Genomic DNA, 17525 nt, shown 5'->3' on the forward strand with positions numbered 1-17525 from the left:
GGTATTTGTTGGTGAGCCGCCGCTAGCTCGAGTAGAATGAATGGCCTGAATCCCGATCCAGCATCTACCCCCGTGCCCCCTGCCAAGAATCCAAGGTGAATGAGAATTATCTGGCCATGGTTCATGGCACAGTGTTCGGAACTTTGGTTGAAAATCGGTGGGTTTTTTCTGTCTATTTGGATGGGTAATTTCGATGGGATGAATTTTTTTTCCAAAATTTCATATTATCAAAATTTGAAAAATAAAATAAAATAAAAATTTCCGCTGAATTTAATTTTACAGGATTCCTAACTTCCACCCAGAAAAAAATCTTTTAAAATATGGTAGGGCGAACCCTGCCATATAGTACCACCACAGAAGGATATTGTTCTCTCCATGATCCAAACAGTTGAGCTTACGCATGTGTAAAGTACAACTAATTAGTACAACACTATTATAGCGACAATTAGCATTAGCGTACATTGGTAAAACATGGTAGATGGGTTTGGAGGGAGAGACCTCATTGTTTCCATCAGGAGGCGGTTCAACTAATTAAAGGCTAAGATAATTTTGAATTATCTGATTACTCCACCAAGCACAAAGGTCGTCACATCCAAGCGACACCACCCAAACCGTTCAACCGTCTCTGCCTCCGACAACGATGTGGGTACGCACCTAGTTGACACAATCCAATCTCAACAAAGAGCTCTTAAACTTATTTTTTTGCTTCAAATTAAAGCACTTAGAAGTCTGTATATGTTTGTACTGCGAAATCCAAACCAGCATATATTCACAATCTCAGTTTAAAAAGCATATATATACTTCTTAATTTTCCATGAAGGAGAAGAATATATTCAGGAGCAATGATTTCCAAAAAAAATCTTAATCTAACAAGCATACTTTTGGTGGATGAGTATGTTGTTATGGTGTGATTGTGAACTTTGATCATGTCAGTTCACACTGATGCGCATGTTAAGACTAATTGCTCTTTATCATGTCAGTTCACACTGACTTTAGACTGTGTGAGGAAAAAGAGCATGATAATGGCGACAGAACGCCACACTGAAGTAGACAATACCTTATCTTTTTGAAAGCAGAGACAGTGGTAGGGACAAGTGAGGGCGGATTTTCAAAAGCTTGCATTTGGATATTTCATACTGCAGTACTACACATACAGTTGTAGCGCACATAATGGGATTGTGGCATTTTTCTACCCCATTTTGAAACCCGTTGCTGTAGGATGAAATGAAAAAAACACTCAATAGTCGGTACCTGCAAATTTTTCCAGGATATTTACTTTACTCGTTCAATTCCACTTCCACACACCCTGTCAATCTGAAGACATGCCATTTTTATTTCAAAATCAGAATGACTCTAGGGCAACCTAGACTTGTGCCGTGCATGCCATGATCCGCAACCTAGCCTTTTAGCGGCGTGCCTGCGTCCGCACGATTGCACGCCCCATGCAATTCCGCATGTCACTGTTCTATCTGGACAGAACCGTGCCATGGATAGGCACGCTCGCCTGTAGAGTATGTTGTGCTTTCACGTGAGTATGTTGTGGTGGATGAGTATGCTGCAGTCATTAACTTGACGCGCTTCTCATTATTCAGGTAGGAAAGCTTTGCTGTGCTCCCACTGTCCACCTCCATGGTATATGGAGATGAAAGTTTGTATGCCATTGTTGAGTGATGACCCTCTTTGTCAGATTTTACTAGCTGTCGAATTCAGGTGAAACTGTATTCATGTGTGCAAAATAGGCATGTTGGAATTTTTCTTTACCTCTTGGGATGATCAAATCATAATCACTGCCTGACCAACTGTAGAGCGTTGTTTTAACCAAGCAGCAGAGTCACAGGGGAGACAGCGCACAGCCCCGCGTCCCCTCCGCCCCGCGTGAGCAGAGTGCCGCCACCGCCAGGATCTCCTCGCTTCGGCCTCCTCCGCTCCTACCAGCCCCAGATCTAAGCTCCTCTCCGCACACCCTCTCCATCCATCCCAGCTACGGCTTCCCAAATAGAGCGTGCAGGGAGATTAGGGAGGAAATCTACAGGCTTCATGTGAGAGCGCAGGGAGCAGGCTCGCTGCAGCCGCCGGCCACCGGCGATAGCCGCGTCCACGTGTTGCCCCTCCACCTCAGACACCTTCTCCCTCGTCGCCTCCCCATTGGTAGTCATCGTCCATCCGCCGGAGGCATTGTGCTGCGCCGCCGCACCCGCTCAGGAGCTCCATCGCCCGTCCGCACTCCGTACAAGCCGTGAGGTCCCCTCCCCTGCAGTTGACGCTAAGCTTCGCCTCCCATCAAGTTGCAACCGGCAGCCTCTCATCCACGCTCGGCGCAGCTTCCTCCAGCTCGCCATGTGAGCAGGTGAGGCCCGTCCATGCTCGGGCCGCCGCCTATTGCGGTAGCCGGTGACCCCTAGGTTCCGTGGTTCGCTGATTATTGTCGTGCCCGGCTACTACTGCTTCGATAGACATGGCTAGCCGGTAGCTGACCCCGGAGCTAGCCCCTACGCTCCTCTGCAGCAGATGGCTGATGTTGCCCCCCTTTAGCAAAGGGCCGATGGCCACCAAGGATCCGCATACTACGAACAATGAGAAGGGTGACATTGGCAAGCAGACATTCCCTTCCAACAAAGAGCTAACATTACACCACCAGTCCACATCAATATTCCAGTTTCAACTGTTTGCACTGATGCAACCTCGACCGCAATTGCTGCCATCGACAACAGCTTGGTAGGATGCGGCCCAGCCACTCCATTTCTACCAGTGCTGCAGCCACCCTCTCCACCAAGGGCTTCAACACCAACACCGGCTAGTTCCATTGACGTGTTGCTCCAAAATGATAGCAACACAAACACACAAATAGGCGGGGAGACAGCTCCAAACGATGATCATCCGCAAGCCAGCATGATGCCGGGGTGTGGCTAGCCTCTTCACTACCCCACCACGCCCAGTGCTTCAACTCCCAGAGCTAGAGCTACAGAGACCTCCAACACCTACAACAGCTCATCCAACGCCGGCGACGCACTTTTAATATGTCCTCAGTTCGACGTAGCTCACGTCTCTCCACCACTCGTCTGATGACTCAAATGCAACGAGCTCAGCGTAATCTTTGTTGCAAGCTTGGGCTTCTGAATGATGAGCCTCAACCAATTGAGGTTGCACTACAAGAGTTCCTAGCCACATTCAATGGGCCCCAACAGCGGAGGCGACAGCTGCTCTGAACGAGATGTTCAACCTTGACGATGGCAAGGCCGATGCGATGATTAATGCCCTAATCGGCATGGTTGGGGAGGGCATTGATGATCTACAAGAGGCAGCAGAAAATGCAGCTATTTGAGGTCCATAATACAAGCTAATGCCACCCATGAGTGCACCTAGCGCCTCATGTAGTAGACATGTGGCGGTTGACGGTGATGTTGAGTTGTGAAGTTTGTGATGGTTGATTGGTGTGTAGCATTGGAGTAGTGGCTTGGAGTTTGTAGCGTTTTGAGTGGTGCAGCGCGTGTTTGTTGTAGTTGCTTAGAGTTGGGTTCTTATTATTTTTTTTATTTATTGTATTGCTCAATCTGAACTTCCATCTTCCTTTTAATATAATCGGCAGCTCTTGTGTTTGGTTCATTTAAAAAAAACATTGTTTTAACCGCTCGAGAGTTTTTGTATGATCTGTTTGCATCCATAGCTTACCTTCTGGTTCATTAGGACAACAAAGTTCACCGCAGGCTCTTGATGCCGGCACAAGGGAGCCATGAAAAGTTGAAAACTAGTACCTGAGTGAAATTTCTTCAAATCTGCACAGTGCCACTTTTAAACTAGTCAGAATCATGCAATTTTCAGAGGTGTCGCTCAACGTCCACACACGCTTGCTTCTCTGAAGATGCAGCTTGTGCTCTCACAGTCCACAGAGGCGATGGGAGAGTGCTCCAGTGTGGGGCCGCGCGCCGCCGTCAGCCGGAGCTGGAGACTATCCATGCCGCTCACAGCCCTAGCTAGTACCTATCACTCGGAGATGCTCCGCCCCCGTGACCTAGCCCCTGGGACGAGAAGAGTGCCTGCAAACTGCAACTCATTCATCTGCAAGACTGCAACACATGTTTAGATACTTCTGCAGATTGTCCCATGAAACTGGGCATCAATTTCTTCACTGGATGGTTGTGCAGTGAAGACCGGAGACGAGTCTGACAGCTAAACAAGAACAAATGGCTCTGTAGTCTCAATAAAAAAAAAAGAACAAATGGCTCTGTACAAGCAGTGCATTCTGATTCTGGTTCGTCGAGAGATAAATGACAATCATGTGAGATTTGTATGTACAGAGAAGCAGAGCATGTGTGGATGTGAACAAATATCTTTCCAAAATTTCAGGATTGTGTGATTCGAATGCGTGGAATTTAGAAATGGCAAGAGTATGTACTGTTTCAGTTTTCAGAGAAGCAGCATATGTTCATGTGAACAAACATCCTGAATTGCAGGATTCTGAGTCGGCCTACATCATACAGAGATGGCCAGGAACACATGGAAGAATTGTACATATTTGAGAACTGAGGTCGTATATGTCACATCAACCTGATGATTGAATGCTCAACTTCTGCACTCCACAGTGCAGACTGCAGTCTATTGTTTGATCCATTTATTCCTTTTGATTGATTTTACAGTCTGTTGTGTTGATCCATGTATTCCTTTTGAATTATGTAGCAGAAAAACACACTCTGGCACCCTTTGGAGCACGGGTATTTTTCCTGAATTTTGTCTGGACTGATTTTCTTTTCGTACCAAATTTCTGCAAATTTCCCATGGAATTTCCACCTTCCAAATAGGCTCTCAACTGAAGTCCTTTTAATATGCTTGTGTATATATTTCAGTGTAACTGTGTAAGAGACATGGTAATAGACAGGATTCTAGATTTTAAGTTGTGCATGCCTTTTTGGTACACCGGATCTCTGCAAAGAATCTTTGGATGTTCATTGTCATCTGAAAGCAAGACCTGAATGTTCCATGAAACATAATTTTGGATTATGCATGCACAGAGATTATGCCTTAGAAACTGACTAACTGGTATAGTACACACAGGTTTACACCTACTCTGCTAATGCCTTCTGGTGCACATATCCATGAGTTTTCATGGTATCCTCAGATTTTCTATGGTAGAGTAACCGTTGCTACTGTGATTACTGAGATGAAATACGAGCTCGGAAAAGAGCAATAAGGATCAAATTTGCTGTCGTCAACCTGAAGTGCCTGCTGCTGCAAACTCCCTCTTCATTCTCGAAGGGAACCATGAACACCTCAAGAAAGGATAGGCGAAACGCGATTCTGACCCAAAAACTTCGTAGCGATAACAATAATCAAGATATCGTCAGACACTCGTCTTGATGCCATGTTTGCCTTGAAATTGCGAATACCCATGGATGAACTACTATATCGGAGTCTCAAATTCTTCGAATCTGTACAGTTCCCTCTTTGCAACTCCCAGCATTCCTTGTACAGAGAATTTGTTCTTAATCAGGTACAGAAAACTGCAGGCTTGTACAGAGAATGCATCAGCCAACCACCAGGCGCATCTTGCTACCGTGCTGGAAGCCTGCCTGCAACTGCAGATTCAGATGTTCAACTGCAACATCAGAACAGCGAAGACTGAAGAAGTCTGACAGAGCTAGCCGAGAACAAAATGGTTCCGTCACTGTGTGCTCTGTAGAAACCAGAAAGCAGTGCATGCTGATTCCGATTTGTGAAAGAGAGAAATTACAATTATGTGCAGTTTGTGGAAGGATTGTTTTTTTGGCTGCTAATGAGAGACAGATTGAGTACAAGAGGCCTCCTGCAGGGAAAGAAGATGGAATTGCCATGTTAACAATCGTGTGCTATGAAATGATCTAGTGATAGAATCAACAGCTCATCTTTTCTTGAATTGTGAATTCTCTCAAACCTGCTGGGAGTAAGTTGTTGGACTTCAATCAAGTTCCAGTTTGGGATGATCCCTTTCGAATCCTGCACTCTTTCAGAACAAGCCTGAAAGTGCGCAGGCTGCTTCAGTACGTAGCTGCGGTCAGAAGCAGAGCAAACCAGAGTTATTTTTTGTTTGATAAAGACACGGCTAGAACGAGATAGGATGAGCTCCTCCCCCTCTTCTCTTTTGCTTCTCTTGTAAATATTTCCTTTTTTTCTATTAATAATCTTAACCCTTGCCCCTCCTCTTTCCTTAAAGAAAAAGAAACAAAGTAGGATTGTGATTCAAATTCGTGGAAGAGAGAAATGACAAAAGTAGGCCTTGTTATTGGGGTCAGCTGACAACTACAACCAATTCCAATGGTTAGGTCGTAATCCAAAATATAGTCAACCAGGTCGCCTGAAAAGTCTTTATTTTTCAGGTGAAATATAGCATCTCCCAATCCAATCCATTAGCCCAGAGCCGGAAAAGAAAAGAAAAGAAAAGAAAAGGTTTTGTCCATCTGTGTTACAACAATATATAGCACCCATTAATTAATGATAGAATGAATTTACCATTATCAACAAGTGCACCAAAAATGATAACTACGTCAATCAAAATTCACAATACAATGCTCACGAAACCTGTATCTGTCGTGAATAATCAAATCTGTCTGCAAAAGGGGTTAATACCTAGTATCTACTAGCTGCGCCCAACTACTTTGATCAAAGAACCTAAACCAGAGCGTGATGCAGGCTATCAGTTTAGTCCTGAAATTTTAGTCGTGCTCATGAAGATTGCTAACTGAGAGCTAAGTCATCTTCAATTTGTAGACCTGTCCTCCTGACCGAAGAAAGTACGGATCCTAACTCCTACATTACTGAATCTGAAAATCACGATATCTGAAGATTGAAGAAGATGATTGGTTACTCCATCCAATCGGAGGCGGCGCCCGTCTGCCCGTGTCCGAGTCGGAGAAAGGACCGACATAGCCCTATGGTTGCTGGGCCACCATAAAAGCAACGCGCCCTGGGCCTCCTTTGGTCTAAACACGACGACCTGCGTACGCGTCCCCTGCGGAGGCCCACTCCTCTCACCGAGGAGTTACTCAAGGAGTTTCCCAGGGATTCAAGAGGCTAACCGAGCCATGGATGCCCATATCAACAAGACCCTCGACCTGCACGACGACATCCTGAGGCAGCACGACGAGAAGGGGTACGCCTTGGTGGGTGTCGAGGTCCTCGACAATGGCATGAAGAGGCTGTTTCGTCTCCCCGAGGATGAAACTGCCTAGGCCTTCATCAGGGCTCTAGCTAGCTAGTTAGGGGTGTTGCTAAGATGTTTTAGTGGTCACTATGGTTCTAATGTTATATTGATATCGAATCTAGCAGCTCTTTGGTGTGTTCCTTTTGTTTCGTCAATACCATTGTATTTGACATGTATACGTGTATACACTACCGAATTAGGAACCAACACAAGTATTCGTTGACATGCAAGTATTTGACATATATACGTGTATATATACGATATTTCCTATCATGCAGATGGAGCGCTTCTAAGAAAAGCTCCTTTAGCTTAACGAAATATGTGCTCAATTAAGCATGTTCTTGAAAAACAAGTGTAATGCTTAATGTAATTTCATGTACTCCTGCCCCAATTCCGATGCCATCTCTGTTGCTTGCTCATCAAAGCCGCCTTTCCCTCTCAAGGCTGCTGAAACGTTCCTGATAACTGTAGCTAGTGTGGAGAACAGCCAACCAAGCATGAAATGGAGCACTATAGTCTATACACTTGCCAGATGTGTTTGAATTCTCCCCGAATGAAGCCAATCGAGAACAAAGTACAACCTAAGGTAGACTTCATCATGGGCAAAATACCAGAAAAATATCAGCACATCACCTGATCAATTGTTCGTACACTTAAGAATTCTTTCAATCCACCCGTCGAAAAACTGTGTATATGTTTGTATGTTCGCATTATTGAACGTACCTTTTGCGCAAAAAAGAAAAGAACATTGATGCTGCTAATACGATGCTGTCGCAAGGATTTCTTTGCATGCATGCATGGTCCCTGAGTCCTAAACTCAGAACAGCTTGGGAATCCAAAATCTCCCCTCTGACAACTTGATCCCACACGACACATCAGGGCCAGCTAGTCTATGACGCCAGCGCAGCACCACCAAAGCTTCTCCCTCTCTCCAAAAACAAAGTGGACAACTTTGAACTATAATCCACATGAATCAACCAACCAATGCAATAATTCATGCTTGTTGCAATAATCCCGGTGGCGTGGGAAGGGAGACAGGGGTGCGGCCGGCGGCGCGGGGAGGGGCACGGGCACGCATCGGCGGGGAGGATGCGCGGGGAGGGAACAGAGGCTGTTGGGGGAGGAGAGAGAAAGAGAGAGGATGAGAAGGAGGTAGGTCCACATCAGATTTGGATCTATTTGGCACGGTTAGCAAGTTTGGGGGTCAAAAAATGCATTTTCAAAGTTCATGTACCTACATGACGCATCGCGACAAGTTCAAGGGCTGCCGGTGCATTTACCTAAAAAAACTACAATCGATAACGAAGAGCACTTAACCATACGAACCAGTTAGATAGATTCAACATTGTGATGCAACTTATTATCACATCAGTTTTTGTGTTTTTTTTCTGCAGTAAAAATCTTTTTTCTCGAACATAAAGATGCAAGACCGGCTACACTTTTTGATGTGGGCGGATGGCGTGGCTATCTTATCTGCTAGTCCTATTGGTAGCCATGGGCAGCTTGATGTGCTTCCTGGTGACTGTTTCTCCAGAGAAATTCAGATGTTCGATACGCGATTTGTAGTTTTTTTTTTAACTAACCAGCTGGTTGCTGTATATGAACGCAGCTTCATCTTTCCTGGTGAAGTTCAGTTACAGCTGCATTGTGCATGGGTGCCGGCCTTTAGTTCCAACATATATTTTACACCAAACGGAAAACATAAATATCATGCTTTATTAAAAAAAAATCTCGCACGACGGAAAAAAAAGGCTCGTAGCTGCACGAACAGTAGTGATGTTCACGTAATCACGTTTCCACACACCTGGTGACGTGACGGCATGCACGAATTTTCCATTGCCCAGGCGTGCCGAAGAAAATCAGGGCGCTGCTTATCCAGTAAAAAAGACCTTTGTCACAAAAAAGGACCGGTGGCATGCCTAGCATCAGTGACGGAACTTAGCAAATCGAAGAGGTGCACTTGCCTTGTGGGTACATAGAGTTGAATGATGACGGGTGCAAATATAGTGAAAATTTAGACATATGCAATGTTTTTCAAAAATTTGGCTATTTGGGGTGCTAACACGTGACAAACAGGGTAACCAAACATATTACGCCAAGTTTTACCGACTAGATCAGTCTAAGTGGAAGTTTCACGAAGAGTTTTATAGGCATTAAATTTTATGTCACATCAGCAATTTTACTAACTTGGTAAGAAGTTTCATCATCTATGAGAGGAGTTTCATCCTAACAAAGCAGTGTTTGGCTCCCAACCAAGTGCTTCCTACTCTTTAATTAACCCACAACCATCAAACCTAGCTAGCTTCTTGTTAATGCAGGGGAGATTCCTTATATCTCTATGACATTAAATTCGCACGTCTCACTTTTTATAACATTCAATTCGCAAGCCCTTTTCAAAATATGACACTTCACGTACGGATCCTCTTAATTCAGAGGATTCCCTCTCCTTCTCTCTATTTCCTTTCATTTTCATCTTCCAAGCCTATTTTGCCATTTGCCTTATCTTCAGCATCATCGTCGGGGCAAAGCGGCGGCAAGGCCGGAGCTTCACTGGCGCGAGGATTCCGGCCACCAGTGGATGGGAGGAGCACCGGGAGAGACACTCCTCACACAGAAATTGTGACGCAGTCAATCCTCTTTCAACCACTGCATCGGAGGGAAACACCCTTGCCTTGTTTAGTTGCCTAACTTTAGAGATGCAAAATCACTATTGTAGCACTGTAGCACACTGTAGCGTTTCGTTTGTATTTGTGAATTATTGTCCAAATATTAACTAATTAGGCTCAAAAGATTCGTCGTAAAATACAATAAAACTGTGCAATTAGTTTTTGATTTCATCTATATTCAGTACTCCATGCATGTGCCATAAGTTTAATATGATGGGGAATTTTCTTTTTGCATAGTGTCAAAGTTGGGAGTTTGGGGAGGCCCCGGGGTCAAATGCCACGCGTACGAAGCTCCTTGGTGGGTCCCACCCTTGCTCACTGACAGACATGGTCCCAGCTGCCATACTAACACCCCCACGACCCGCCCGTTAATAACGGCATCCCCCTTCCCTCCCTTATCCGCCCCCGCTCTGCTTCCTCTGCTCTGCTCTGCTCCCCCGCCGCCGCCGCGCCATGGCCGCCATGGCGCCCTCCTCCTCCGCCTCCTCACTCCCCGCTCGCCTCCCCTCCAACTCCCTGACCCCACACCACGCCCGCCTGCTCCGACGCAGGGCCCCACCTGCCGCCGCCTCCGCCCCACGCCCGCTCCTCCTCTCCTTCCCCGCGCCCGCCCGCAGCCGCGGCGCCGGGCTCCGAGCCCCAGCCGCGAAGCAGCAACGCTCCGATGAGTACCAGTTCGAGGATGACGAAGGCGATGATGATGAGGAGGAGGAATACGGATTCGACGGCGAGGAGGAGTGGGAGGAGGATGAAGACGCCGACGAGGAGGAGGAGGAGGAGGAGATGGACGTGGAGGCGATGGAGGAGGAGGCCCGCGGCGCCGCCACCGACCTCGCCAAGCGCCTCGCACGGGAGCTCCACATCGGTGAGCGGCTCTATCTCTCTTCCCCTCTTTGCATTCCATCATTCCCGCTGGGTTGTTCAAGTAATTTGCATTACTAAAGCTGGGCTCCGAGCTGGTCAGAGTTTCAGACTGAGAAATTACTGAAGCTGGGCTCGCGCTTTGTTCCATCTCGGAATGCCAGCTTTGTTATGGACTTATGGTAGTGTCTGCAGAGATAAATTGCTGCGAACAAGCACTCAATGGTGGTGTTTCACCTATTGGTCAGTATCTGCAATTCTAGAGCACATCATTGTGGGAGCTCTACTTCAGAGTTCAGACTCGATGCTGTCTAACAACCCCATGATGAGCTTAGCCGGGAATTGTATGGGCGTGTTTGTGATGGTAGAAGGATCGCCTCATGCCATAGCTGTTAGCTCAAATTCTTCACCTGAATCGTGCAATGTATCTCTGCCACTTTGATCTGCAGCATGTTCCTGCTTGGGTACAGCAGATACCACTGTTTTGGTATTCGAAGGCATTTCAGAACTAATCGTCAGCCTTGACTTGCAACTAAGGTGCCTTTTTTTTGGGCTCATGAGTTGCCCATTTGTTACAAAACTGTAGGGTGGAATGTTGTGTCTGCTTTTCAACTCAAAGCCACTGTCTTTTCCCCCAGTTCATGTTTCAGTAACTCATAAACCAATTGCATTGCAGATGATGATGTCCGGGAGAAACGAAGAAACATCAGGGATAAGACATCTGTGTCTAAACAGGTCAGTATACATAACTTCATGTTCTACTGAATCAAATGACTAAATGCTGATTTTTCCCCCTGGTGTACTACCCTATACATGATTCAGATCCCAGATAATCTTCTTCCAAAGGTGGCGATTATTGGGAGGCCAAATGTTGGTAAATCTGCGCTGTTCAACCGTCTTGTTGGGGTATGCCAATCATCATCACTTCAGTGTTGTGTCTGAATGCAAAAGTTGCTACAATAAAATGAATTCTCATGTCTTGCAGGGAAACAGGGCTATCGTTGTTGATGAACCTGGTGTGACAAGAGATCGCTTATATGGACGATCTTATTGGGGTGCTCAGGAGTTTATGGTTATTGACACTGGTGGAGTAATTACTTTATCGAAGTCTCAAGCGGGTGTGATGGAAGAACTTGCTGTCACCACTACTGTTGGCATGGATGGGATTCCTCTCGCCACTAGAGAAGCTGCTATTGCGAGGATGCCATCAATGATTGAAAAACAAGCAGTTGCAGCTGTTGAAGAAGCAACTGTCATACTATTCGTCGTGGATGGTCAGGCAGGTTTAGACAATTACCTTTTTTTTTGTTCTGGGAAGTGTTGCCTCATATTTAAATTAATACTGACTTTAGAGCACAAATTCTGCATTACCTTTTTGTAGGCTCAAGTTCTAATATTTGCCTTAATCTTCTTCTTTTTTTGCCAGAAACTATTATTCTGTAATTTCTTATCTAAGTTTCATTCCTACTAACATAATAGTGCCAAAACATATTTCAGGATGGTCTTGTGGCAGCTGATATAGAGATTTCTGATTGGTTACGACGCAACTACTCTGACAAGTGTGTTATACTTGCTGTCAATAAGTGTGAATCTCCACGGAAAGGGCAAATGCAAGCATTAGATTTTTGGTCACTAGGGTGAGCCTACAACTTGCTGCCTCTCAAAACTGCACATCATTGTTTTCTCTGCATCACAATTTATATACAATACTATATTGGTTCATTTTTGTCATATTTAGGACATCAATCTTTGTTAAAGCATAACAATAGATACGAAATATTGCTGCACTGCTCAAATACAACATATAGACATCACACTGGTTAAGGTAAAAATACTTGTAAGAGACCATAGTTTGATGTAACTTATGAATAAGAAACAAACTGTTGTCTGAATTTAACAGTAACCACAACTCTAAGGTCAAAATGTTTCTAGAATATCTTGTCTGCAACTCCACTTGTGCTTGGACTCTAAAGCAATAAAATACATTAACAAGGACATCTGCTTTTGTTGATAGTGTGCCTTTTCTTTTACTTCCCAACCGTCAGCCAAGCTGCTCTGCTCATCTTTCTGTTGATTCCTGTTAGGTTTTCTCCTCTGCCAATTTCTGCTATTACTGGCACAGGAACTGGAGATCTCCTTGATCTTGTTTGTTCAGAGCTGAGAAAATTTGAGGTATTGAAATTGCTATGTTTACACAAACACTTGTAGGTTCATGCTTTTTTCCTGTTAATGATTGAATGTTAATGAACTCTTTTTGACATAATGATTGGATGGTAGGACTATACAGTGGAGGCAAAACAAGTATATTACTTACAAAAAGGCTAGGCTAAATGGCTCATTAACATAGAAGATTTTTAAAAAAGTGAAGGGTGGTATTATTCAGTGTGTTGATTAGCTTCATCCCCAGTAAGCAGAATAAATATTCTAGAAACTAGAAAAGGCGTTGGAGTGGAGATCCCTCATGGTTTTATCAAGTATAGTTGACTATGGTGGCTGGAACATTGCTTCAGAAATTTATGTCTTTAAAATATTTTTATTGGATAACTGACATTTCTTTCATTTTTGTTTGCTATGTGAAGATATTTTGTCAATTACATCGCATAAAATAACTCATTGGGCATTACAGGGATTGGATGGAGTTGAAGAAGAGAAAAATAAGGTTCCTGCTCTTGCCATTGTGGGAAGACCAAATGTGGGGAAAAGTAGTATTCTAAATGCTTTGGTTGGAGAAGATAGAACTATTGTGAGCCCAGTTAGTGGGACAACACGTGATGCTATTGATACTGAGTTTACTACAGCAGATGGGGAGGTCTGTTCTCAATACTTTTGCCTAATTAAATCTAGTGCTGCTACATTGTTCCATCGAATGCCCTAATAATGTCCACTTACATTGCTGCTTCTTCATAACAAAATAAAAAATGATTTTAGATTGCTTTTCACAGGAATATAACACTGATTTGCTCAAATATGCTGCAGAAGTACAAACTCATTGATACTGCTGGGATCCGACGCAGGGCAGCAGTTATTTCTGCTGGCAGCACAACGGAATCTCTTTCGGTTAAACGTGCATTTCAAGCAATTCGACGCTCTGATGTGGTTGCCCTTGTTATTGAAGCAATGGCGTGTGTTACAGAGCAGGTATGTTAACTATAAGCACGTGTACATCTAGACCCATGAAGAGACACATCATTGCTATTTTAATATTATTTTTCCTTTTATCATTGTCTTGTATGTTGATTTTAACGCAACGAAACTCTTGTGGTACCAAGGACTATAAAATTGCAGAGAGAATTGAGAAAGAAGGCAAGGCTTGTGTCATTGTTGTCAATAAATGGGATACAATCCCAAACAAGAACCATGAGAGTACGACACATTATGAGCAAGATGTAAGAGAAAAGCTTCGCATACTTGATTGGGCACCTATTGTCTACTGTTCTGCGACAAATGGCACCAGTGTTGAAAAGTAAACTCCTCATCTTTGCACACCTAAATCTGCTTGCAGCTTATAATTGTTGTTCTATATCTCTTTTCTTCTTGGCAGACCTGTGAAACGTTTGTTTCCCCTCAAAATTCTTAGTTGTGCATTGCTCTTACCTGCTTTGTATAACCCATATATGGTTCGCTTCCCAAAATAGATATCCTTGCATGTGTTGATATTCTGTAATATGTTGTATCAAATTGTCTTCAGGATAATTTCCGCTGCTGCTTTGGTTGAGAAGGAAAGGTCTAGAAGGCTTGGCACCTCTATTCTTAATCAAGTAGTTAGAGAAGCTATAGCATTCAAACCACCACCACGAACAAGAGGTGGCAAAAGAGGTCGTGTATATTACACGACACAGGTAACTTCCTAACTTTCTTGAGCCAGCAAACTTGTTTTTTATAAGCCAACGTGTATATGATATCATCTTCATAGTACAAGCTGAAAATTCCACTCAACCTTTCTCTGCAATCAAGTTTATACCAGCTTGCAGACAAAAAAAAACTCGACCTGCGGGGGTAAGACAGCCCCCGGGTTTTTTTCTAAGAAGAAGACCTTCTCACGCAGGTCGAGAAAACCCCCAAACCTCTACCCCACCCTTACACAGGGGCCATAACCCTTGTGAGACTACCACTGGGCTGTCGACCACTGCAACTACCCCGGGTAGGAGGGTCCAAACCAACCACATCTACGACCTGGGCTGGGCCTTAACCTGTGCTTTGGTTATTGTGACAAACGAGGGGATTTTTTTAACCCTAGCCTGAAATTCGCTCCCATGGGGAGTCGAACCCAGGACTTGAAGAGTGCTACTGAGGCCATCTAACCTATTCAACTAGAGACCCTTTCGCTTGCAGACAAAAGAATAAACAACTATCAGAAACAGTGTCTGAGTATTTGAAGATTTGGGAACTATATTTATTTGCCACCCAAAAATGATTATATCCCAGAAATGCCACTGAAAAAATTATATATCTTTCCGTGACACTTTTCCTAACATACCTGTGTGTCTGCCCTTTGCCATTGCTGTCAGCCCTCTAGGGCCAGTTGCTGTTAAGATCTGAAAAGTTGCTAGATTTTTCTGAAAAGTGCTGGTCTTTTCCTTTCTGGGCTCACATATCATGGCTCTCCTCCCTTGATGTTGTAGACCAAAATATGGTGCATATCTTCCTGATGAATTTCAAAAGAGTTACCGTGTAGTCCAAAACATCCTCTTCCACCTTCCTTTTTGTGGCTGTTTACATAAATAGATGAGGTGATTGGTAAATAGAGGGAAGGTAAATTATCTTTGGGAGAAGGCAATGTGTGACCACCATAGCCCTACCACTGGGGTGGCCTTGTTGTGGCATTCTGTAGGATCCTGAGTTGGGTCTGAGGCAAATGACGGGAAGCATTTAAAATGGAGTGGCACTGGAACTGGAAGGGTCAATGTTTGGTAGTCTGATAGCATTTATAGGAGTTGTTATCTTCAGATAGAAAATATGGAATTTCTGTTAAATATTTCCGATTTATTCCTATATATCTGGTTAATACAACCATAAAGGAATAACAACATCTAGAAATAAACTAGAAGACCAGTAGAGAAGATTTTAAGCAAGCGCACTTCAAAAATTTTACTGCTTTGAATTTTGTTTCGAAACTAATATAACAACTCTCTTTGCATTCTTTGACATCTGAAGGAAATTTATCTGGTCGTTTGTAGGCTGCCGTGGGTCCACCGACATTTGTTCTATTTGTAAACGATGCAAAGCTCTTTTCTGATATGTACCGCCGTTACATGGAAAAGAAACTCCGGTCAGATGCTGGATTCCCAGGCACCCCCATCCGGTTATTGTGGCGTAGCAGGAGGCGGCCGGATAAACGAGGTGAGAAAATTGTTTATGCACAATTTTAGTTGAGTAGGTATTTTTTGGACAGTTAGAACAGGCAAGCAAATAAGTTCTGGAGTCTGTGGGAAAAAAATGGGGGAAAAGGATTTGATATATCGCTGGCTTTGGTCAAGTGAGTCAGATATTGGTATAGCTATGACTATGCTACATACGGACAGTATCATTTGTGGAATGAACTTGTGGGATTCATATTGCTTGAAAGTCAAGTACTAACGCTCTTTCTTCGCACCTGCTACGAATTTGTGCGTTATACATTATTACAAGACTACTGAAACTCCCATTGTTGTCATTTGTTCTTGGCAGGTAAATCTGCAGACAGCAAACTGCCGAGCCCAGGGACCCCAAGCAGGATGGCTCTGGCTTCCTAATCGAGCCACCTTTGTAGATCTCGTTCAGACCTGAGTATAGCCGTGGCTGATGCTAAAGATGTGTAGTGGAGTTTCGAGGTTCCAGACGAATTTCCGCGACATCGAAATGCCAGAGTGTGGAGGAGATCGATGCAGGGGCAATTGAGTGGGGGGTGCAAGTGAATGATCCGGAAGATGGTGTTATATGGGAACTAGGAAGACAAGGGAAAGTGGAGTGGTGGGTACGAGGATGCTGGGCGTACGGAGCACAGGATCACCGCACGCACAAGATGCAACTTGTTCCTGTAGATGGGCAGGTTACAGTTACAGGCAGCTTTGCAGCTGGTTAGGACTTGGGAGGAGGAATGGATCTAAGTGCAAGCTGTGTGGGAAGGAAGGGACAGATTGCAGACTTGGAGTGAAACTTGTATGGAAGGCAATGAGCAGACTGTGTTAGCTATAGCTGGTGTTGGTGAGCCTTGTTTGGCTTTAGCAGCACCTTCTCTGTTTCTGGGTTGATCACGTTCTGTGTAATCAGCTGGGTTGATTACCTTGGCTTTTGGCTGGATGTGCAGAGTAGCGCGCGGTGTAATCTGCTGACACGACCATGTGTGGGAGTAGCCAGTCATCATGGGCAAAGAAAGGCGCAAAGCAAGGCACGTGGAAGGCCCATGGGCCGTAGACGGGAGGAGGTCGGCTGCGGCTTGGTCTAGCCAGGTCGGCCGTCCCGTCCTGTCAGCAAAGTTGCTGGCGCACGTGTCAGCCCACGTCGTCACCCCACACACGCATGGGCCATGGACCATGGACCATGGATGGATAGGCACGAGCAAAAGTTGAGAGTTGTTGTCGCTACCGCGCACGGTACGGAAGCGGTGGCGAAATTTGCGATGGACTGGGTGACTGATGGGTGCCAACTGCTCCGCGAAACGACGCGGCGGCGGGCGGTCGTTGTCGCCGGGCGGCTCCAGATCGAAACTGTGGCGTGGCGTGGCGCGGGAAGCTGTGAGAAGCCGTGCCGATCGTGTGGGCATGGCGAGCACATCCAAGTCGTCTTTGGGCCTAACCGGCGGCCGTGAAACCGCGACGTGTGTGTGTGTGTGTGTGGGGGGGGGGGGG

At 45.0% G+C, this 17525-nt stretch overlaps 1 protein-coding gene across 1 annotated transcript; it reads left to right on the forward strand.

The window, feature by feature from the left end:
* The first annotated feature begins 10269 nt into the window (after positions 1–10269).
* LOC101764561 (GTPase Der) lies at positions 10270–16977 on the forward strand. Its single transcript, XM_004979755.4, has 12 exons — positions 10270–10702; positions 11375–11433; positions 11521–11604; positions 11684–11977; positions 12196–12335; positions 12783–12870; positions 13325–13507; positions 13675–13836; positions 13968–14161; positions 14387–14537; positions 15876–16038; positions 16366–16977. The coding sequence occupies exons 1-12, from the start codon at positions 10291–10293 to the stop codon at positions 16428–16430; spliced, it is 1995 nt and encodes a 664-aa protein (XP_004979812.2). The 5' UTR covers positions 10270–10290; the 3' UTR covers positions 16431–16977.
* Positions 16978–17525: the final 548 nt, after the last annotated feature.

Source organism: Setaria italica, chromosome VIII (genome assembly GCF_000263155.2).
Source record: "Setaria italica strain Yugu1 chromosome VIII, Setaria_italica_v2.0, whole genome shotgun sequence".
NCBI classification, from domain to species: Eukaryota; Viridiplantae; Streptophyta; class Magnoliopsida; order Poales; family Poaceae; genus Setaria; species Setaria italica.